Source organism: Larus michahellis, chromosome 9, assembly GCF_964199755.1.
Source record: "Larus michahellis chromosome 9, bLarMic1.1, whole genome shotgun sequence".
In the NCBI taxonomy this organism is placed as follows: Eukaryota; Metazoa; Chordata; class Aves; order Charadriiformes; family Laridae; genus Larus; species Larus michahellis.
The window spans coordinates 4161754-4185111 of NC_133904.1; the positions used below are offsets into that span (position 1 = coordinate 4161754).

A 23358-nucleotide genomic window follows, 5' to 3' on the forward strand; every position below is an offset into this window, starting at 1 on the left:
GTCAGCGGGCAGGGACTGACCCCCGCCGCCGCCAATCCCCTGCCGCCGCGCTGGGCCCGCCCCCAACCGCCGGCCGCCGCCAATGCTGATTGGGCGCCGGGCTGACGGCGGCTCCGCCCATGTCCCCTCCCACTTGCCGTAAAGGCTCAGGGGAAGGGGGAGGGCTTTGCGACAGGGGAGGCGGGGGGTGGTTGCGGCGGCTGCCGGCGTTTGGACGGAGGAGAGTTGTGCCTTACGGCGTCCTGTCTCCCGGGGGCGGGTGAGTCGCGGCGGTTGCCTAGCAGCGGTCGCCTAGCAGCGGGGGGGGGCGGGGCCGGGCCCGTGAGCGCGGCGGCTCGAGGTGACTAAGCGGGGCCGCGGGCTTCCAGGTGGGGCGGGGCCTGGAGGGGGTGGTCGCGCGCCTTAGGGGGGGAAGGGGCGGGGCTTGGGCCGTGGCGGCCTGAGGGGAGCTCTGGGCGGCCTGAGGGGGAGCCGGGCTCTTAGGGGGCTCGGGGAGGGTTGAGGGGGCTCTGGCGGGGAGCTGGGCTTTGTCGGGGCTCGAGCGGCCTGAGGGTGCTCGGGGCGGGCTGACGGGGAGGTGAGCTCTGACAAGGAGCCGGCCTGAGGGGGCTCGGGGCGGGTTGAGCGGGGTCGGCGGGCAGGCGAAGGGCCGCCAAGGGGTTTAGGCGGGTTGAGAGAGCTCGGAGCGGGCCTGGGTGGGTGAAGGAGTGGGGAGCTGCCCCGGTTGAGGGGTGGAGGCGGCGCTGAGGGGAGCGGCGGGGCAGAAGGCCTCTGCTAGCCGTCAGGCCGGCGTTGTGGAGGCTGACGGGCCTTCTGGAGGGACGTATGGAGGAGGGCCTGCAGGCCCCTCTCTTACCTGGCGGAGGCAGCACTGTGCTGGGCTTTTCCTCGCCGTTCCCGGGCGATACTTGCGCCGGCTGTTGTGGGGCGGTGGTTATGCTCTCACCCCGGCTCCTGGTCGGGCTGGAGGGTGGCTTTTAGCGAGGTTTTCCTGCCACTAACCTAGTGCTGTCATTTCTGAAGCGCCGGTGTGAGAGGAGCCAGTGAGGTCAGATTGGGTCTGTCTAGTCCTATCTCTGGTGGCTAAAGATGCTCACAGAAGAGCAGATCAGGCATCGGGCACGTTTAGGTATCAAAGTTAACATTCAGGGATTGGATAGCTCGCAGCAGAGGTTATTTGCAATCTTTGGAAGGAAATTACATTATTTTAGAGGCTTTTACGGTGTTTCGTCATTAAGCAGAAGCATATTTATTGAGAAATGAGCCTACGAAGTCATTGCAAGTAGTCCAAGGTATATTTTATTTCTTGACTGGTTCAACCATTGCGTTGTAATGAGATCTAGAACCTTCAGACTCATACCCAACAGTCGTGGCCTGTGGTTTCATTTTGCTTTATCTGATTTAATTTTTTAAAGAAAATAGGGTTTTTTGATAGCTTGTTTTCTCCCAGTTGCTACTTGTGCAATGTTGGTCCAGGTAAATCAGTGCTTTCTATGACTTTGTGCTAAATTAAATATCCCACCCAGGAGAAATATACATATTTTATAATTCCAATTTAGGATATTCTGGAGGCGTTCCCAGCCACTTAAACTTCCCTTGCTTTGTTTCTGATGGTCCTTAAACCTTACAGGCTTCAGCTGCAATCTCCAGTTCTTTGTTTCCTTTTCTGTCGAGTTTTTTCTCTCATTCTGTTTGCAGCTCCATGTGACTTTAGTTTTGCTATTAAAGCCTAACTAAAGAAGTCATGAAAATAATGTATAGCAAAATATTTATTTGTGGGTTTTTCTGTATAGCTTTCCTTTCTGTCTTTTGCCTGATCAGTCTATAGATAATGCTTTTAAAACTGTTTCATACTCTTTATGCAGGAGTCTGGCACTGTGAGGCATTACCTTAATTGGTTTTAGGTGCTGTCATGAATAACTCAAATAAATAATACAAGTAAGCGTTGGAGTTTGTCATTTCCTGTGTGTGACTGTGATTGCTTTTCTTTATTCTTCAGCTTTGAGCTTTTCACTGTGCTCTCTTACCATGTCTGAAACAAATTTAGTGATTGTCTGACATTTTCCCCCTCTTTGAAGTACTTGTCTTCAAAATAAGCCCCCTCATTTAACTTCCTTTAAAGATTTCTATTCATGAACCGTTGTCATATGTGAGTGAGACATATCTTATAGATGTTTTTATAAAGTGTTCTTCTAATTAATGGTGTAATATAAATGTATTATGGTAGAATCGGGGAAAGCGTAACCAGTATCACGTGGTGAAGGTAAAATCTCATAGTGCATGTCCTAGAGGAGTTCTGAATCTCATCTGCCTTAACAACCTTGCTATATCATATGAATGTGCCCAGGAGAGATCTGTTCATTTACCATGTAGGATGATAATTCAAGTTGATCTTGGAACACAGAAGTAAATGCATTGAGATAATTTTACTTTATTAGGGGTTCATTTAGGAAGAAATGAAACTCAAAGATAGGAACAATAGCTATATAAAATATTCAGAGTGATTTCTGAAGAAATTTTACAAGGTTTCAGGTCATAAATTTCCACCTGAAGTAGAATTCCAAATAGATTCTGCAAATGAAGAAGAAAATTACTGTCTGAAGTATCAGATTCATTCTTAACATCTAAAATGTGGATTATGGGGAAAGGATGAGAGAAGGGTTCTTAGTTCTGTCAGATGAGGAACATTTTGGAGTTGTCAGGTCAGCCATTGCTGAATATGTCTTTAAAAATACCATACCAGATTGAAGGGTAGATCATTCCTGGTAGGCAACTTCTTATTGTCTAATTTTAAACTATCTTCTAAATACTGCCCAATGGTAGAAGAAGTGAGGAGTCTGGGTAGCATATCTTGGTCTATCCCTAGTCCTTTGCAGCTTTGGGAAACCATTTTGTCAATGCATACTTCAGTTGCAGTTAAAAAATCAAATTATAAAAATGAAGGTGTAATTATCAATGTTTTACAGTGTTTTAAAAACTTCTGAAGATTATAAAGTAAAAAAAAAAGTCTCATATACTAAATTCTATAGTTTCATTGTTTTCTAATATTCTGCTACAAAGCAATAATAATTTAAAATATTTGGTGTGATGATAAATGCAGGTGTAATTGATACGTAGATGGGACAACATTTAGAATTTCTTACCAGCTGGGAAAATGAGCTGGGTTCTTCCTTTGGTAAGAAAGGGGAAATGTAGCATTAAATAAAAGCCGACTATAGACAGATGGCTTCAGGAGTCTACCTGGTTGATTATGCCAGACTTAAAAGATGGGAATCCAACAAACAAGCAAAAAGAAAATTCCTATAAACAACATAAGCCCCACTCCTAACTTTGCAGTAGATAAAGGTAATGAATTCATTTTTGTGTTTTGGTTTTGTTTTTTTTTTTTTTTTAATTAAAAGGATTCTGGTTAGAGAACATGTTAAAACTGTCCTAAAAAGATAAATGTTACAGATTAGCATCAGTCTTAATATAGATCAAAAAGAAACCCTGATGTTCTTAAATATATCCTTTTTGTTTTCTGGGGAGATAGGTTATATGTCTAGCCATTTACACAGTGGTTAGAAAATTGTGGGTACTTAGGTGCTCAGACTTTAAAGAGAGATTTCAATTCTTCTTTTTAAGCTGTAGTGAATATTCCAGTGTTGTGATTGGAAGATATGTTCCATTGACTTTGTGATAAAGTTTGGGGTTTTTTGTACCTTTCCCGAATATGGTTAAGTATTTTCATTGGCTCTTAAGTTTTACACTGTGGTTTTTAAGTATTTTTTAATTTTAAACTTCTCAGTCACTGGGCCCTTGAGACCAGCCCTGTGGCATTGTTTGTCCTTTGCATTGTCTGAAAACCTATTTTGGGTTTCAAGATTTAGATGCTCAGAACAAGAGTTCTGCACATGTAGACATAAGGGAATTCTTTGTTCCTCAATACTAAATTCTCCAGTTCTCCCCTCCTGTATGTTCACACTACTCACCTTGAGCCTATGCGCAGCCGAAGATGAGACTTCGCCTTTGGTTTCAGTTTTTTTTTTCTGGGAGGTGTTGGCATACCCAGCCTTAGTGTAGTGGAGCAATAAACATTGCCAGTTCAGGTGCAAATTTTCAATTGAAATTTTGTCCCTGTTTTTGGAGGAATCTGTCAGAAAAGAAACGAAGTTTTAGCAACATAGAGAAAGATTTGATCCAAGTTCTCATATCTTTCATAAGTAGTCCCTAGTAATAATTATCTTTGGTTTTGTTAGTTCCAGCAAGTCAATGTTGGTGTCAGTAGTGTAATACTGGAACTGTAAACTTCTTCACCACGTATCCATTCTTGTATCATTTGAATGTCTCACTGGGACAGTTTTGGGCAGCTATGACTCTTGCTGTTTTTAAACAGTGAATTTATATTTTCAAAATAAGTTAAATAATGGTAGTATGAACTCTAAAAATGTGTGTTATTCTTTTGTATCTTTCTAGTTACCCTGTTAAGTTCAGTAATAGCAAAATATTTATTTCTAGGTAACTTAGAAGAGAAATGCCTGATAGACCTTCTATTTCTCTTGCTGGATAAAAATAACTTGGAACCTGATTTGCAGTGGCCGTGGATAATCAGTGAAAATATACAGCATTTTCTGGAATATTGAATGTTCTCATAATGAAGATCTCTCTTCTGCAGCAGATGTATAAGGACGTACTGGTAGGCATTCCACTAGCAAAGGAAAGCCATCATTATACCTCTTTACTTAATCTGTGTATTGAGCAGTCACTAGAAAGAGATGAATCATGTAATGGGATGCATCTGCTGTCTACTAATGGTGGTATTAGGAGCCATCAGGACACTGATACGTCAGATGCGGTTGTCCCTACAACAGATGATATATCAAATAGCTTTGCAAACATGAACCCCTCATTCTGTCCACGAGAAGTGATGCTGCTTCAATTAACCTTGATCAAGATGATGGTTGCTAAAGCAGAGTCCCAGGAAATTGAATTCAATATGAGACAGAAGTACAGTGAAATCTTTGTCCTTCTTCTGAAGGAGGCAAAAATTGACTCAAAATTGGTAAGCTTTTATAAACTTCTGAAAGATTTTTGCAAAAGGAGGGGTGTGGAAAAAAAAAGGAACATGCCTTAGATACTTTTTCTTTCTATGTGTCTACAGATTTGTCTGCTTGGTAGTTATGATCGGCTGTTATCTCACATGGCTTCAAAAAGTTTAGCATCTCTAGTGTATTTCCAGCTGAAGGAAGAGGTAAGTATGGCATAACTTTTCACAGCTTAAAAAATGACTTTTTGAGTATGTGCCTTCAAGTTGTTCTATTTAACTCCAGAGACAACCTTTTATAGTGTTTATACGTCACAAAAGCAGTCACTATATGACTACTGTAAAATCTAAAAGTATTTCCAAAGAGGTTAATCTCCTAAGTAGACTCACAGAGTAAGATCAGAACTGCTCCTTTCCTCCATCTGTTGCCTGCGCGTCTACTCTGCTCCATCCAGCCTTCTGAAAGGCACATCTCCAGTCTGCTGATGGTTCAGCATACAGACTGTTAGTCCCCTCAAAATGCCACGCTGTTTTGTTGAAGTTTGTTTAGCTCCAGTGTCAGGAACAATGTGAAGGTTGCACAAGGCAATACTATGTGATGTCTTACGGGGCTTTTGGTTGTAAGTGATGGATAGGAAAAACATGTAATAAATATTCCAAAAGAGTATTTCAAGTGTGTTTGGAGGGGTATAGAGAGAAAGGAGATAGATGTGCAACAGAAGTTTGTAATGAGAGGTGGAATGTCTTTCTATATAAAAATCTGGAGTTTTATGAAACTGTTTAAAGGTAAAATGTGTCTAGATGACAAGAAATATTTTCTTTAAGGTTGTAAGACAAGTGTTTCAAAAACTCAATAATCTACACTATCAATATTTTTCCAGTTATGTGATATCTGTTAGGTGATGCAGTAGATAAAAATAGGTAATAACCTATTGAAAGTTAATCAAATGCTTTTCTGTATTTTCTTCTTTCAATATTCCAGTTACTCGAGTTGTTGTTTTTCTTTTACTTGCTGTATATTGTAGCCTCCATGGTAGCATCTCTGAGCATGAGAAATATGTTTGTAATATTTCTTGCAAAGTTGTCTGGGTATTATGAATTCAGGTATTGTCTGTCTATAGTACATGGCATTAGGAGGTTTGGTTTTTCCTTTCCGGACAATACAGATAACTTCTATTGCATGTGTATGTGATTTCACGTTTGTAAATACAGGCCTATGTACTTAAAAGGCTCTGGACAGATATATTGTTTCTACCTGTGTTTTGTCTATGCCTACATTTGAGTCTTTTAAATGTACAATTTTAAATCATTGTATTATGGTTTAATTTGCATAGCAATTGTAAAGCATACGTGATTGTTTTTTTGAACTAATTTTCTTAGAACGCATTAAATGTCACCTGGCTCACCTTTAGTTTGAAGACTCTCTCAGGATTCCCTGTGAATACCCAGGTGGCAGAATGTCTGTGGACTCTTGCAACTGTTATCAAGGTCATACTGAAAGATAAAGTTTTACCCAAAGCAGGTATTGTAGCAATGTTATGATGGTATCGATACACGTGTGCCCACTAGGGGGAGGAATGTTACTTGTAATCTCATCTAGGTTACATCTAGCCTGTCTAAAAACCACTATTTTTTCGTTATAAAATGGGTGACAAAGTACTGTTAAAAATGTAGTGGTTTAAACATGCTTAAAAACTGAGAATAGTCACAGCCACCTGTCTTCTGCTTACTTGTTGATTTAGCTGACTGTATTACACTCCAACTCCGTAACGTTCTTCTTGTTGCTGTAGGTATTTTGAAGAAGTTGTTGGCTCCTCTTGATGCTGTGCTTGAAGGATTTTATAATTCCATTCTGTTCCATCATTTTGACAGTCACCACTATACTTCACCGTATTCTGAAGCTGCAAACAATTTGATCAGTTTTATAGATCTGCTTGAAGCACTTCTGGCTTCCAGAATTGAATTGGAACTACCACTCAGATGCCAGAGAGTATTATTTTTGAAAGTTTCTTATGTCCTGAACCTCATTAGCTCATCAATTCACTATTTAATCAAGAAGAAGTTCATTATGCTCCTTAAAAAATGTGTCCTTTACAAGTCTAGAGAAGATGCCAGAAGTGGATCACTCCTCTTACAAAACCCATCTTTATGTGAGGATATGCTTGCACTGAGTGATGCTGTTCTGCAGGTTGTGAATTTGACTTGGCTTAATCAGATCCCGCTCAGTGAAAAGGTCAGCTACTTTGGAGGCAGCGAAGCTGCTCCTGGGGGTGATACTCAAGGTGGTTCTGACCAAACTGTTCTTAGAGCCTTAAGTCTGGTTGTGCTTAAAGCACTGGAATTCAAGTTTCAGAACTCTGCTACAGAACCTGAAAACAAAGGTAATAGTCTCTTTTAGTTTTGTTCATTAAGGAGCAAGAGTTCTAAAGCTTTCAGATTTTGTAGTCATAGCTCATTAAGACTGTAAATAGAATTCAGCTGGATTAGTGGTGGTGGGAGGGAGGGACAAGAAGACCCACCCAGGAAATCTGCTATCACTGTGTCTTGCCTAATTAGTTGTCTCCTTGGATTTTATCCTCTCTTTAGCCGTGCAATATGGGGGGCTTGAAACAGCTACATTTGGGATTGGAAACTTTTCCTGTTATGAACATGTGTTAATATCTGAAATAGTTGAGCCAGATTATGAACACCAGGCTCTTCTCTGTTTGGAAAAGGAGAGAGCCCATAGCACAAGTATCTACCCTATTCGGGGTGGGGAACTAAGAGGTACTGCAGGTAACACTTTCCTGTTTTCTAACGTGCAGGTAGAACTTTAGTAGTGTTATGTACTTGTCTTGGTTGAAGGTACTAGGCATTACTGTCAGACAAGTAATGTAATAGGGCAAAAACAGTGGTAGTAGAAAAGGTAAAAATAATGAAGCTAGAAAGTTAGAGACAGGAAAATTATGTGACTTGGCAGAGTATAGTGGTTGTGTTCTTCACCCTGATTTACAGGTCTAGTCCTTTGAATTAGTAGATGTAAGGCATACTTCTCATACCTGCTTACGTGAGTATGTTTATTCTATTGAACAGATGAATTGGATTATTAGTAGAACAGATCTGGCTCTTGTGCTAGGGCTATGCCACAAGGCAGGTAGTGGGATGGCATGGGAATGCTGTGTAACTTGCATTCCTGATGGAAGAGAATGCATTGCTGTGTCACACTGGTAGCTAGTTAGTAGTCTTCTCCTATGCTGTAATGAAGTGTTGGGGTGAGGCTTTTTGCTTGAGAGACACTCCTGGAATCCCATCTTCCCACTTGCCTCTTTACCTCTGAGAGGCACATGATGCACATCTTCTGATGCTAAACCATGTGAACATGGATGTGCAAATCCTATGATCAAAGCAGCTTGCTGTCCCTGGATTACAGGCTTCATGGCAGAAGTGGAGAGGCGGTTCTGAAGCAGTGTTTCTAGGCAAATACAAGTGAAAATGTGTGTTCCTTATGTCAGCCGATTGATGATGTGGCAAAAAGTAAAAAATTATTTATTTATTTTTGAACAAGCCCAAAAGTTTACAGCATTTTAAATATATTGAGGCATTTTAATACAAGTTCTAGATGTTAATGTTATTTTACTTTTTATATGTCTACATTATATAGCAAGCATAAAATCAATTTTTAATTCATCTGACTGTGCAAAAGAGCTATGGACTTCTGTAAGATAGCTTCTGTCACTTTTTCCGGATTTTGGAAGATGTTTTATTTGTGATGCCAGTTGCATTCTTAGATTAGAGTTTTATAAGTATTTGTAGAGAATATTTTACTTATGATCCACCTTCTGAAAAATGTATAGAGACTGAGATTGTCTAAGAACAAGTGAATAGGAAAAATGTAGGTTAAGTCTATTAGATGTCTTTGGGAAAATTTTCTCAAAGAAAAAATTCTCCTTTCTTTTCTAGATTCATGACACAAAAATGAGTTCTCTAATTAGATTCAAATACCTCAACTGTCAAGAGGAATTTCAAGTTGAAAGGGATGGTGCTTCTATTCTGGTGACATTAAATTAAGTGGTTAAAACAAGCACCAAAATGCTTTAATATGCTAACTTCCCTTCCGGGTACCTGGTTGATCTTATCTTTTTTTTTTATTAACATGAATTACAGTGGCTTAACTTTAATTTATTTCAGTTTTGAGAGTAATTTCCAGATAGCTTTGATTTATAGGGAAGAATTTCAGTCTGAATAGTAACTATTAGTAACAAAGATTATCTTCTGTTCCTATTATTTACTAAGAGGAAAAGCAAATCTTAAAGTCGAATATTAAGGAAAACCACATAATGATGTGGTAAGTAAAATTGATTCCCATGTTGCAGGAAATTTTTCAAAAGCAGTAATCACTGTTTTATATAAATGATGCAACTGTGCTCTTCAAGCCATAGTGTATGTCCAACAGAATTAGAGTTTTTACTTAAGGAGTGCCTGTGGGGTAAAGATATATGCCATTATATCTTTTCTGTTTTCTAAACATTGAACGTATGCTGTGTTACATGAAAAACTGCTACCTGGTACCATGCTACTGTATGTCATTAGTATTGAAGAGACAAGTTTCTTGACTTAAGGGAAAGAATCTGTGTGTCACATGAATACAAAGTTATTTTTAAGAGTAAGCTAGTGCTCTAAAATGGCTTAAATTTTTGAGGTGCTCTTCCCACCCAGGAATGCAGAGTTTAGAGGGAGGGGAAAAACAGATTTGCAGGAAAAATGCTGCTTACATTAATCCTCTCATGAAGGTACCTTTATCCCAAGCCTGTATGTATGAAAACATTCATCGTCTATGAAGAACTCATTTTATAAAGAATATGTCTATACTACAATGTTCATACTTTGTTTTATTGTAGAAATGACAATTTATTCCCATCAACTACAGATCACTGCAGTGAATTTCTACAGTGAATCGCACTGGGGGATGGGGGTGTGTTAGCTTCAGTCCTATCAAAACATTACAGTTATATTATATCATGTGTGGAGAAGTACCTGAGATGAAATCTCAGCAAAGTGCTCTTATTGGATCATGGCACTGACTTGATTGCAATTCGCCTTTCTTCAGTTTGTGGTGTACCAGTGAAGCTACCTAATTGGGTTGCTAAAGGAAAGTACAAATCCCAGCTGTGTAGGTATAGTCACATTTTTGTAGGTTTCCTGATATGTACAAATTTTTGGAGGTATAATTTTATTCATTAGCCTGCAAGCTTTGGTGTGAGAGGATTCACCCTATTGTACCTAAAACTTTTTAGGTCACCTCTGATTATTCTTCCTTGAACTCCAAGGAAATTAATGCTGTTAGAGGAATAAATTGTGTCCTTAAGTTTTATCGGTATTGTGGGGGAGAAGGGGGAGGAGTCCTGTACCTGAGTAAATTAATTTTCTGCAGGTTACTTACAATTGTTAACATTGGCAATTAAAATTGATACAATTAGCCATTCATGTTGAATTTAAGGTCAGATAACTGCTTATGGTTTTCTGCAAAATATTTCTTGATTTATCTGGTACCGAGAAGCAAGAATTAATCAATAAAATTTGATGCTGTGTTAAATCAGTTGAGCTAAGGAATGATAAATACATTCATGAACTGCGATGCGCTATTAACTCAAAAAATAAAAATTGGATGTTGTTTAGTAACAAAAAATATATATCAAAATTCATGGTTACTTCTTTCTTTCAGGATACTTTCAGAGTTCCATGTCCCAGCTGTTGATATTCTGGAGGAGTCATCTGAAGTCTTCCCCACAGTCTCACCCAGTTGTACATCACTGTGAATGGCTCTCCTTGATTTTTATAGAGCAAGATGATGATATGTGGGAAGCTGCTAAAGCTTTATTACTCATTTATTTAAAATTTGATAGGTTAGTGTGCATTTATTTGACAGAACTATGAAAAATTGTAATTTAGTGAGGTGGTTATGATATACATAACTTTTCCATTGATTACTTTTGCATGAAGAAAAAATATTTTTAATAATTAAAAAAAAAAAACAAACAACGCTGACCTCAGGACAATGTAATATTGTGTGGCATGAGAGCAGTTAACTTTGCTGATAATTTGAATAAGTTTTTTTTGGATTGAAATGAGGGAGTTGTGCAAGTGTTTCCTATTAAATACTTTATCATATCCTGTAATTCAGAATAATTGACTTAACAATCTAAAATAGTGGTTAGGCATAGATAAAAGGCAAGACTGTTTTCTTTCAACGCTGAGAGTTTGGAAAGAATGTGATATTATAATTAAACTTCAAGAATTCTGGGACTTCTGTCAAAGTAGCCCTTTAAGGATTGGACAAGCTAGTTGGTAAAACTGTTACTGCTAATAGCTGAACTGTGTTCTTCATGAATTTGTCCTGGACATTCACTGCTTCATTGTTGTTTAAATTAGATAAAATATTATGCTAATATATAAAAGGTCCCTCAAGCTTCAAATATGAAGATATGGCAAGTAGTATCTTAGGTAAACACAGTTCTTCTTAGACACCTAAATAAAAGTGGGCTGCTTTTTTCCAATGTGCTTGGCATCCTGAAAGTTAGTCTGTGTTCAGCTTTACAAAAATACTAAAACAACAATTAATGTATTGTAAGCATCTTTGTTTATTCCAGAATGTTTCCTAAGGAGGAGTGCTATTTAAGAAGTCCTGGTTTAAGTGCTTTGGCTTCCTAAATTGTCTGATCTACCTCCACTTGCCTTCATTCTAACATCAAAACTTCTTTTTTTGTTTTTACTTTTTGGCAAAATCAAAAAAGATCAATTCCATTTTCTGGACATACCTGGTTTTTATCAAACTGTAAACTTCCATTGAATTTAATCAATTTTATGACTTACTTTTCAGGTTATGGCATGATGCTGCTGATACCTTAAGCCAAAAAGGGGAGGAAACCTGGAACTGCCTTACGCATGCAAGTGGATATAATCCTCACTGTATCTTTTTATTTTTTCTAGAAAAGATTGCATTTGATTCCACGGTACTACTAGATTTTTTGATTTCATCAGAAACTTGCTTTCTGGAGTACTTGGTAAGGTACCTAAAGCTTCTTAGAAAAGACTGGCAACAGTTTGTGGATGTCTGTAACCTTTTTGATACCAAACATGGCACTTTTCAATCAATTTCTTCTGTCAAGTCACTTCATCAAGAAAAACAAAGCTATATGACTGATGAGAGTTTGCAAAATGCTTGTTGTGAACAAGAACCACAGACTTCAGTATCTTTGGCTTCTTCTCACAATTACTTTGTGTTTACAACAGAGCAAGGTGATAATGAAGTTGCAGAGTCTAACCAGTCTAACTCATTGATATGCACTGATAGTACATCTCTGCTGGGTTCTCTTCAAAGCCTTGTTAATTATGACAGCTCAGATGACTCTGAATTAGAATCAGATGGAAAAGAGTGCTTGGTAAACACAAAGCAGGTGCCTTTAAATAATGAGAGCAAGACGAGGATAAGGGAAACTGGATGCACCTACACAGATGATAAATGGAACATACACAAGTCTGAAATGTTGCCGCTGAAACAAAAGGGATCTAATAACTCATCCTGTTTGACTTGCATGGCGTCCTCGGATGACATCATTCCAGTAAGAATAATGTTTTACAAGTCAACAAAATGTTTGGAAGAACTGCAAAAAGCTATTTCTAGGTTGCAGAGAAGAAATCTTTTCCCATATAATCCATCTGCATTGTTGAAACTACTGAGCCACATTGGGAAGATCAGTGAGAATATGAATCCCCAATACCCAAAGAAGTGTACTAGTGATTATTTTTTTAACTAGTACACTAGTGGATGTTTCCATTACATTAATGACTGCTAAAGCTTATGCCTCTTGCACCTGTCAGTGTATTTAACCTGAAACAGGATAAACGTGTGTGACACCTTTAAAAATCTGCAGTTGCACTCAGTGATATGACCCATTACCTTGGGGTCCTAAGCTTATTCATGCTGTGTATGTCAGTGTACGCTATATAAGGATTAATTGTTAGTTATTCAAAATTTGATGTGAAAGCATATCAACAACATATGATACTTAAAGTATTGTCAATTATACTTAATGTCATTCTATATATGAAGTCATTGCCAGATTGGTAGTGATTTATGGACTACAGTGCAGTGTTAATGCAACACTTGACTGCTTAGAGGTTGAGCTAAATAAAATATTTTAGTTGGTGAAAGTTTTGATGTTTATACCATGAGTTCTGCATCTGTGCTTTTAAGTGGACATTCAGATGTGCTACCACAATAACACATGCCACACTTTTCTTGGCTGTAGTGCTTAACTGATGTCTAGGATGTACTTTTTAGCTGTTACTTTTTGCCTGATTTAATCAGCAGTGTTGTCATTTCACTGAAAATTGCATTTAGTTTTTCTTAATATTAATGGTATATTCCTTTAATTGAAAGGTAGGTGTGGGACTGATGCATGTATTGCGTATTTACAGAGCATTTTAGTGGAGAACTGTATGTAAAATCAAGCTTAGGTAATGCAGCAGAATTCCTTGTATCTATTATATATTTTGTATAAGTATAGAATATCTACTTAGTAAACTTGTTAAATCAGAAACAGATAACTAGAAATTAAGTGTCTGCAGTGCAGTGACATGGATATTGAATTTAAATTCTTATACTTACATCTTTTATTAGATCTAATTTGAATAACCTGAGAAGTAAGTGTCTAAGACTTTGCCTGGGGAGAGTTAGTTTAGAATAGGATCTAAAACAGTGTGTGTGCTTAGCAGGAAGCCATCTAATGTTGGTGTGCTTAATGTGCAGCGCGTAATGATCTTACAAGGGTTAGGCAATGGGAAAGTACTGACAACAGGGACTACTGTAAAAATTTCAGACCTCATCAGAATTGTAAGAAGCAGTTTTCCTTTTAGGATCATCTCTTGAAGGTAAGTGCTGTATTCTCATTGAGAACCAAGTAAGCTCTATCTTCTTTTTAAATAGCTATGTAGTGTTAAATTAAAATAGATACTGAGTTAAGATGAACAGTCTCTGGAGCAGGTGACTCTGACCCCCAAACCTCCATGTCCATATTCTAGATTAGTCTTGAGCTCTGAACTGGTGAATCAACGCTGCTGGTAGGGGAAGAAAACCAGGTGAAACTTATGGGATAATTTAGCTAGAAATCACAGTGTTCTCAAGAGATGCTTAAATGGTGTGAATTCTCAGACAGAGAGATTTGAACATCAGTCTTACTGTTTCAGGATGACAGCTGTAGTCACTGGGCAGCTCTATAGGAAAGAGTGATCCCCTTCACTGGCACGTAGGAGATCTGAGTATTCTGTGCATTCGTTGTGAGTTGTTTTCTTCCCGAGGGAACTTGTGCATGGGAGTCAGTGAGAATGTCAATGAATGGAAACTTTTCCATTCATGCTTATAGTTACTTCAGTTAAAACCTAACCTCTGAGTTGCCCAGGGCAGAAGAATGCTTGGTTTCTCTTTACTGTTTGAACTTGGTTATGCTCTAGATGCTGAGTTGCTCACTTCTGTCACGAGTAAAATGCCTCTGGGCATGTTCAAAGATGCAACTCTACACAACTTGGGAACTTTTCAGCTCAAACAAGGGAACTGCCTTTGGCAAGGCAGTTGAGCAAGAGTTTCTCAAGATCACAATTTTAAACGTAGGTAGATATTTAGATTTCAGTGAAATCCTTTCCACTATCCTCACTTCTTTTCTAATCTAGCCTTTGCTGACTAGTTTATTTTAATTGAGTAACTTCATTGTTTTCACTGAACACAGTTCAGCATTTCTTAGTCTATACTTTGCCAGTGGGAAGTATCTAAATTACAACAGTAAGTCTCAGACAATGATAAGATAAGCAGGATGGGAAAGGTAGAATGGGGAGATTAGTTTGGTTTTGTTAAGTGCTAGTTGTCTTGTTTGTCAGTGATTACTACCACTATAAAACCTTTTTTGAAGTAAAAGCTTAGACATCTCAGAACAGTGTGTAGAACTTAGCAAAAAGTGTACGAGCCATAATTTTTGATTTTTGAATACAGCAAATCCAATTGCACTCCAAATGTGTTTAATTCTTACAGGCATGAAGTTGATTGTGTGCCCAGTTGCTTATTAATAGTGATCATTCCCACATGTTTCACTTCTCAGAAAGCCATTGTTTTAATTCTCAGAATGTTTTAGTGATAAAAATGGGTAAATGTGGTTTGTATCTGGCAACTTTAATGCGTTGATATTTTACCAGTTATGAACTGTAGGACCTGAGATGGAGTAAAACTGATGTGAGTCAACTTTTTTTTTCATTGCGCACAAAATGAGCGTGAGCAGTGAAGGTAGCTGCTAGTTCTATGGCTACATTCAAAAAGTCTAGCACAAACAAAACACTTTGCAAAAATAATTTGTATTTTAATCCATTGGTGAGTATGTAAGGTGGGTGGTTGGAGGGTTTTTTGGTCTTGAGTTTTTACTATCGAAATCTCTTAGGCGGAGCTGTTATTTCATTTGCTAGAGCAAATTAACTTATCTGCAGAACCTGTTACCAATGTTAAATTAGAACTTCTGAAGCAGGCCAATTGTACTATTACTAGGAGGATGATAGGCCTCACCTTTGGATATTGATATCTAACAACTTTCCTTTTATTATTTCAAAGCAAGACACAGAACAAATCAGGTGACCTGTCTGGAGACAGTTTTCTGTTCTATCCTGAAATGTCCACAGTCTCCACTTATGTCTGTGCAGTTGTTTTGAGGAGTTTACCTTCAACATCAATAGAATAAATTATGCTTTAATGAGGTAAGCAGTTAGCACTAGAAGTTGCTTACAGGATGCGCTTTTTAAAAAGCAATGTTCTTGAACTGGAATATTTGTAGAGCTTGATTGCAATTACAGCTGAATCCAGGTGGTTCCTTGCTTGTGGTTCTTCGGACTGGATTTCCTCCAATATTTTTATGACTGCTCTCCAGTCTAGTTTTAAGACTTGTAATACGAGTTTTAATCCTGTAATACAAGAATAAAAACCAACCTTGAGAATTCTTATGGTACTGTTGTAGAGCTGGGAACAAGGAGCCTTGGTTTTTCCTGGGTTTATCACTGCAGGGTAAGTATTGTTTGTACTTTTTGGAAAGTCAGTCTGGGATGGTGTCTGAAGTCAGTGTCAAGTATTTATCACAGCCTTTCACTGTCAGTAGGAGTGAAAATACGGTGGTCATTACAATTTTACTTCTGTGTATTTTCCTTTAAAGAGTTGTCCAAATTAATTTGTAAATTCTTGTTGTATTTTGTACAACTCTTTTAGACTACCTGGTTCACTCTGAAATCTTGTTAGAAGCCAATTGTGTGTCAGAATGGATGACAGCAGTCTTTTACTATCACTAGCTCAACAGGCATGGACCTGGAGTTGATTGAGTAGTATCTCAGGGTTTTAAGCTTTTCCAAGTCATTGTCTTTTTAAAATGTTGTGCAAATGAGTTTATTGCTGATAACTGTCAGAGACACTCTTTATTAGACAAGCTGCTTTGATGCTGGTTTACATACAGCAAGGAAGGAAGGAAGGAATACAACACCACATTTTGTGGTAAAAACCTTGCATGGAGAATTAAAATGTCCTTAATTATTTCTGGTTCCTACTCACCTGTGCTGCAAAACATGAGTTCATCAGTCAGCAGTGTCATTTCAGGGGGAAGATCTTAAAAATTGTGAAATGTTCAAAAAAAGTAGCACACGCGGCCTCAAAAGTAATTGCACTGCTGAATGTTGGCTCCCTTTGTGTGCATGTGTCCTGAAACTGTCAGGAGTTCTAGCTGCTAATTGTACTTGCTGACTATTCTGCACATCTCATCCTGATGCTAGGGACCTGAAACCTGAAAGATTTTCTGTGGACCTTCAAAGAGTTTCCAAATGTCCACAGCTACTTTGAAGTAACTAATAGCTACATAGAAAACAACGGATAAGCTTTTAAAGCCTGTTTTGCAAACCAGCGCGTACTGATTAAGTAAAAAGATTTGCTGCAAAATGATAAAATGCTGTGTGCTTATTCCTACATTCACAATGTTTATCCTTCGCATGCTAGCTTTATCTTCAGTTGTAATCTTTTGGAGTTTGACAAAGTCTGTTCTTAAAGTAACTTTGTTACTACATGCTTTTTATAGCTATTTCACGTAGGGGTTTAACTGAAACAGAAGTTAATGCTTTCTGCAAACTTACCTCCAGTACTTGGCTTCCTTGATAGTATTTATATTCTTCAAGAAAATCATGTCTGAAATGGTGTTCGGTTTCTGCTGAAACTGCTACCAGCTGCTGCGAGAATTCGGCAAAGGTCCTTATGCAGCAAATATAAAACTCACCCAATTTTTTTAAAATTATTTATCTCCTCAGAGAAGAATCTAGTACTTGGTCATCTTCAACAGAACATTGGTCCCTCTAAAGGGGACCGTTCGTTCAAGGCCAGGCTTGACGGGGCTCTGAGCAATTTGATCAAGTTAAAGTTGTCCCTGCTTACTGCAGGATGGTTGGACTAGATGACCTTTAAAGGTCCTTTCCAACCCAGCACATTCTGTGATGATTCTAAAGGAGTGTTTCCTCACCTAAACTAAAAATATTGACTAGTTGATGCCAGTGTTTTCTGAAATTTTCACTCATGAGCTGGCGCGGAGGGGGAAATTGCTGGCTGTGAAGCATCAAAGGGTTTGCCTTTCAGTTTCACCAAGCAAATGTCCATATTTTGTGCTTGTGTTCTGTGTGGATGGATAAAGACTGATGCTCGAAGAATCTCCTAGTGATGTAATCAAACAACATTTGCAGCGTTGTCTCTATGTGCAAGTGTTACAAGTTTTTGAGGTTTATTTTTATATGGTTGTTAAAGCAGTGCTTCCAGCTCCAAGGATCAACAAGGCATCTTTTTTTAACCCTATATTATTTGGATTGTTGGAAATTAATTAAAAAAAACTCTCTGAAGGAATTGGTTGGACTAATTGTTAAATCTCTAGTGTTCCAGCCAGAATATTTTATATGTTAGTCTTCTGCATCTTAAAGTAGTAATTGCACATGGGAGTTTTGAGTGCATTAACAGTGCTGTATCTGGGGTGGAAAGGGTGAACTATACAAGTCAAACCTTAGATACAGTTGTTCTTGCTAAGATTTTGTGAGTAGCATGCAAGCTTTAACACACTGCTTACTATAAATGTGAGCAATCAAAGTTACTCTTCTTGCTAATTTACTCTTTCAAACATATTAGAATATACTTAGTAAAAGTACCTTATATAGATATGCGGTTATATTTGAATTGCTATAGTGTTTCTGGTTATTAGAAAGGTGAATTTGACAAGTATGGACAAGATGATGCTAAATCAAGAGGAAAGAAAAGCATCTTCTCACCAAGGATGATTTAAGATAAAACAGACTAGGATTTTGTGTAAAGAATGCTGACCAAACTGTAACCAGATGAATTCACTAAATCACATGTACATCTGTGTGCCTCTGGATATGACAGCATTCTTAATTGCTGTCCTGGAGGCTTATTGATACGCTATATGATCAGTATTTAAATGAAATACAGCCAAGAGTTTGTGACAGCTTGAAAGAGAGAGCATAATTGTGGTATTTGTATCCCTTAATTGCAAAGTGTGCGAGAGAAATTGGTTAGAAAGCAGTCCTCAGGTAATGCCAATATCTTTTCCTGGAGCCTTTTTTCTAAGGCATATTTGAAGCCTATTAATGATCCTGTTCTTTGAATTTTAGTGAGGAGATGGCAGCTTGGGTCAGCAGTAGAGTTTGTTAGGGTTCCTTCACTTCTCCACTGTCTTTATCCTTCCAGTATTACTATAGACACCCGCTTTTTATCCAATTGTCATCTTCCTTCTTGTTAAGGCCTGGATTCTCAAAGTATTGAGTTTTCTAATTCTTGTTAAAATTCACAGGAAGCAAGTTCTGAAACAATACTTTAAAAATATTTAAGCCTTTTGAAGATTTCAGCCTATGTGTTTACATTTTCTGTATTCCTGATTTAGTCCTGCAATGGCATTCATGTACAATAAGTATTTATTACCTTTAATGCTTGCTGTGTTCAAAATCGGGTATCTAGTCTTCAATTATGACAGGTGGCATTATTAATTAATTAGAAATGAACCCCTACTTACCTAAAATTCTGTATGGGTTATGAATCAGGTCATACTTCCTAGTAAGAAAGGTCTTGAGGAGAAAGGTTTTTGAGAGAATGTGAATGGACTTCTTCATCCCTTTTATGTAGGGGAAGGTTGGTATATTAGGAGAAGATACGAATTCATGTGAAGAAGAGGAGCTTAACTTTTAAAGTACAGATTGCAAGATTATGAGTTATGATATTGATGTCCTTGAACATGTGACTTGAAAGGATTTATTTTCAGATACGTGTTGATTCTTGAGGGGCAGAAAGTATAGGAATACCAAGTTTTTTTACCTTAGTCTTGAAGGAATGTCAGATGGCAAGCAGATGGGTTTCACTTGGTGGTAAAACAGAATTCAGAGTCCTAATTATTATTAGATCAAATTGATTCCTCGTTCTTCTCTGTGTATACATATGACTGAGATTTGATTAACTGCCATTGAGATAATCAGTTAGCAAAATTATTAAGTACTAATAGGCAATGTATTTAAAACATCTGTGGGCTCTCCAGGTGAATTTTAATATTTTTCTATAAAGGAAAACAAAAGAAACCCTTTGTATTTGTGGGCTTGGTTTCTTGTGGCTTTTTTCTTCTTCCCCCTGCAGGTGCCATCATACACAACACCTCTGAGTTTAGGAGATTAAGATTTAATATAGTCTCAAAGACTTGCCAAGAGGGTTTTCCCTGTTGGGAAACTTAACTAATACTATAATCTTTCTTATGTAACTGATTAGATGCTCAGGTGAAAGCTCGCATCCACTGTCAGGATTCACTGTAATTTAATATATGTGTTTAACTGGCTGGAAAACAGAAAGAAGTGACTTTAGTGAATTTTTCTTGGTTCTATTTTTTTTTCTGAAAACTTATACATCATTTCCAGTGATATGTGAAATAATTATTTGGGTCAAATACGTGTCTCCGTTATTTACTTGCATTTAATTGTTCTATGACTGAGTAGGTGTTATGCTGCAAGTAAGGAATAGTAATGTGTTGTGTTTTTTTTTTCTCTGAGAGACATACAGACTAAGATGCTTTTTGTTGTTTGGGTTTCTTTTTTGCAGCATTCAAATTTAAGATACCTGAAAGGTAAGTAGTATCAAAGTGCAGTGATAATTGAAAGGTCGGTGGGCAGCTTTGATCAAGAGGGTATGGTTAGCTTGTTATTTACCATATAATATCTTTAATCTTGTAATAGAGTCCTATGTAGGTGGTGAGTGCTACCTAACAAATTCTCCTCAAAAAATACGGAAAGGCATTTTTCCCATTTTATTATTTGTAGCAGCCCCAGATTTCCCCCAGTCAAACAAGCATGGTTTTTTGCAATTTAGTGTAACAGTGAAGAAATTGTGGATTAAGGCATAATAAAGAGGTGTTTCTGCCAATTACCTATTACATTACTGGCACAGTACTAGCGAAGTGATAGATGAATCAGCTTGCTCTAGGCTTTCCTAATTGGCAAAGTGTTCCTAAATGTTCTACTTAGTTCATACTAGTGGTTCAGGTGTGGGAAAGTATGGAGATAATTTAAAGCAACAGCAAAGCCATAATACTACCTTTCTGAAATAATCCTTCATGTTTAATATTTCTCTGGTGCATTGGTTTATTGAATACTGCTCCCACTTTTATGGAAGGACTGAAGACTTGCAATAGCTGCAAAATATAATATCTAAAAAAAAAAAAAGGCAACTATATGAACAAACCCACACTTCTCTCTGGAGGGACACGAACAGCATCCAAATATTGTCTGGGTTGCGTATTCTTTTATTGCAGTCTTATGGATTATGATGGAAGTTTCAATACACTCAAAAGGAGTTGTGGAAATTAGGGCTGGGTGGAGAACCTCTCCAGTGTTATTTACATAGACACCATCTGTGGCTTAGGAAGTCTGTGAGATCCAAACTACTGATGGCTGGGGGGTATCATCAGTTACTGTTTTGTGTTTGTTCTGTTCTTGTACTCTTCCATAGCCATCTGTGATTAGCTTCCTTCAGAGACAGTATGCTAGGCAAGGTGAAACTTCGGTTCAACTGTGACATGTCTGTTCCTATTTCATGGGTTGCTGTTTGACTGCAAGCAGGAAGAAAGGGCTAAGGGTTCTCTGCTCCTGGCTTGTCGGTGAGGTTTTCTTGTTCCTTTTGAGCAACATTAAGGTGTCCTGCCCATTAGAATGCTAAGTAATGCCAACACTTCTGCATCCTGTTACTTATTATTTGAAACTGGAGGGAGTTGGTAAGGAGTAGATTTCAGCCTTATTCCTTCGTCATGGAACTTAAATTAATTAATTAAAGATCACGTAGGGTTAAGTAAAATTTCCATGTTCATATGGTATCTCTAACCAAACATATATGTGAATGTTTCCCTCTGCTTTAGGAATTTCAAAAATTCTACTTTATATCTTCTGAGGAGCTGGAACACTTTGTGTAAAACACCTAGTTAATTGAAGGTGGAAGTATTCCTGAGGCTGGTCAGTAGGAGCGGAAACCTTTCTCTAACTTTATTTGAAAACCCATACTTCATCTAATAGTGCATCTGAAAACGTGAGTGTGAAGTGATGCAATTGGGGTTTCTCTTTCTGCATGATCAGCAGGCGCGGCATTCTCCCGTGCATGTATAGAGCAATATAAGTTGAGACAAACTCTCATCGTGCAACAAAATACCATGTGACTTCAAACATTTCTTCATCTACTATGTTGAAACAAGCACAAGGGAAGGCACTCGGCATTACTACTCCCAGGTTTCACTGACTGGATACATATGACATCAGGATAGCCTTCAGTCAGAAATCTTGAAGTGCAACTTTGCTGGGTGGGTCTGTGAAGAATTTGAAAGAGTTCTGTAGATTGGGCGTGTTTACCTTTGACAAAGTAGTGAGCGTAATGCCTCTTCCCTGCTAATGTGCTTATGTTCTCTTTGACTGCAACATCATAAAGGTAGGAATTTCTTTTTCTTTCCTTTTTTTTCCTGTTTTTTTTTCTTTTCTTCCCCTACCTACATCAGATTATGGTCTGAATCGTTCGCATGTGCTGGTCTCTAACATTGCGTGTTTTACACGGGAAAATTAGAGTAACTCTTTTGATAGTCTTCAGATAAAGAGTGGGATAGGTGTTAATGAGACTTTATTTCTTGCTACTAAATATTCCAACCTATGAGAACTGCTTTTTATTTTAAAGAAAAGTAGTACAGGTTACAGTAGTCACTTTGCTTTTCTGCTTCTTGTATCATTATTCTATTAAGTGCTTTTAAGATCACTTCTTTCTGAACTGGAAGGGAGGAAAATTTATTAACAGGAAAAATAATGTTAGCTAATGATGTAAGTGATTGCATAAAAACCTTTGAATTTAAGTTGCTTGAAAAAGCTAGTTCTAATTTTGTTCTGTAAAATGCTAAGAAAAAAATGTTCTGTAAGAAATTCAGTTTAACAGAGGTTTTAATTACGCTTACCTGTTGAAGATGTGAAGAAGCTAGGGCTTATAAATAATACATATAAACAAGCTGCCAGAAAGGGTTCTTTCATAGTAATGCTATAACATTCAGATGGAAGAACCCTGTTCATTTTTTCCCCTCTTACTTTTTGTAATGTCTACCTATTTTATCTAGCTTCTTAGCTTGGGTCAGATCTTCAGCTGGGATGCCAGTGTTGATGAAAAGGCTATGCTGGTACACCTTTAGGTGAAGGTGTCTCTCTTGCATTTGTTAAGACATGAAAAACATGCGAAACAGTGGCTGAAATAATGAAATAGTAGTTATGTTCTGGCTCCTCCTTTAGTTGTCTCTGTGGGTGGAGAATGTCTGGCAGGTTAAACTGCAAAGGAGGGGATAACCTACGGGAGGAGAACTGAGAACAGTGGAGTGCAATAGACTTGGTTTAACTGCTGTTCAGGGTGGTGTAGAGATCGTTAATGTCAATGTACATGTTTGAGCCCCTGTGTGTACATGATAGCTGAAGACCCTGTTTCAGGAAGGTGCAAATAGGACAGTTTTCCAGAGTGCGAATGCACCAGCCCTGTCCCTTTCCCTACCTCCCAAGGGCTAATTTAAAACTTTGAGTCATCCACTGTGCAGGTGGAGAAGCCAACAACCTCTGCCTCTGTACCCTCAGGTCCTCTCTCTGGTTCCTTACTATTCTGCTGTCTTCACATGTTTTGTGGTACTGTTGTACTTCTACTAACGTGCTTATCCTGGCCACTGTGTGCCCATATGCTGCTCTGTTCTTCTCTG

The 23358-nt window shown here is 38.2% G+C and overlaps 2 protein-coding genes across 9 annotated transcripts in view; both read left to right on the forward strand.

Moving 5' to 3' along the window:
• The first annotated feature begins 138 nt into the window (after nucleotides 1-138).
• LINS1 (lines homolog 1) lies at nucleotides 139-17296 on the forward strand. 7 transcript variants are annotated; one of them, XM_074600053.1, is made up of 8 exons: nucleotides 674-1292; nucleotides 1866-1938; nucleotides 4498-5041; nucleotides 5141-5230; nucleotides 6404-6545; nucleotides 6814-7404; nucleotides 10725-10905; nucleotides 11880-17289. In XM_074600053.1, the coding sequence occupies exons 3-8, from the start codon at nucleotides 4634-4636 to the stop codon at nucleotides 12814-12816; spliced, it is 2349 nt and encodes a 782-aa protein (XP_074456154.1). In that variant the 5' UTR covers nucleotides 674-1292; nucleotides 1866-1938; nucleotides 4498-4633; the 3' UTR covers nucleotides 12817-17289. The 7 variants fall into 7 exon arrangements, with proteins under 7 accessions (XP_074456150.1, XP_074456152.1, XP_074456153.1 ...); XM_074600049.1 differs by lacking the exons at nucleotides 674-1292; nucleotides 1866-1938 and adding an exon at nucleotides 139-259; XM_074600051.1 differs by lacking the exons at nucleotides 674-1292; nucleotides 1866-1938 and adding an exon at nucleotides 305-368.
• Nucleotides 15664-23358, forward strand: part of CERS3 (ceramide synthase 3) — a 50205-nt gene continuing 42510 nt past the window's right edge. The window contains exon 1 of one of the 2 annotated variants that reach the window (XM_074600056.1): nucleotides 15664-15793. In XM_074600056.1, coding sequence (XP_074456157.1) covers nucleotides 15789-15793 — 5 coding nt within the window. In that variant the 5' untranslated portion in view covers nucleotides 15664-15788. Of the gene's footprint in view, nucleotides 15794-21550; nucleotides 21678-23358 lie in introns of those variants that run through there. The other variant, XM_074600057.1, reaches the window with a different exon arrangement.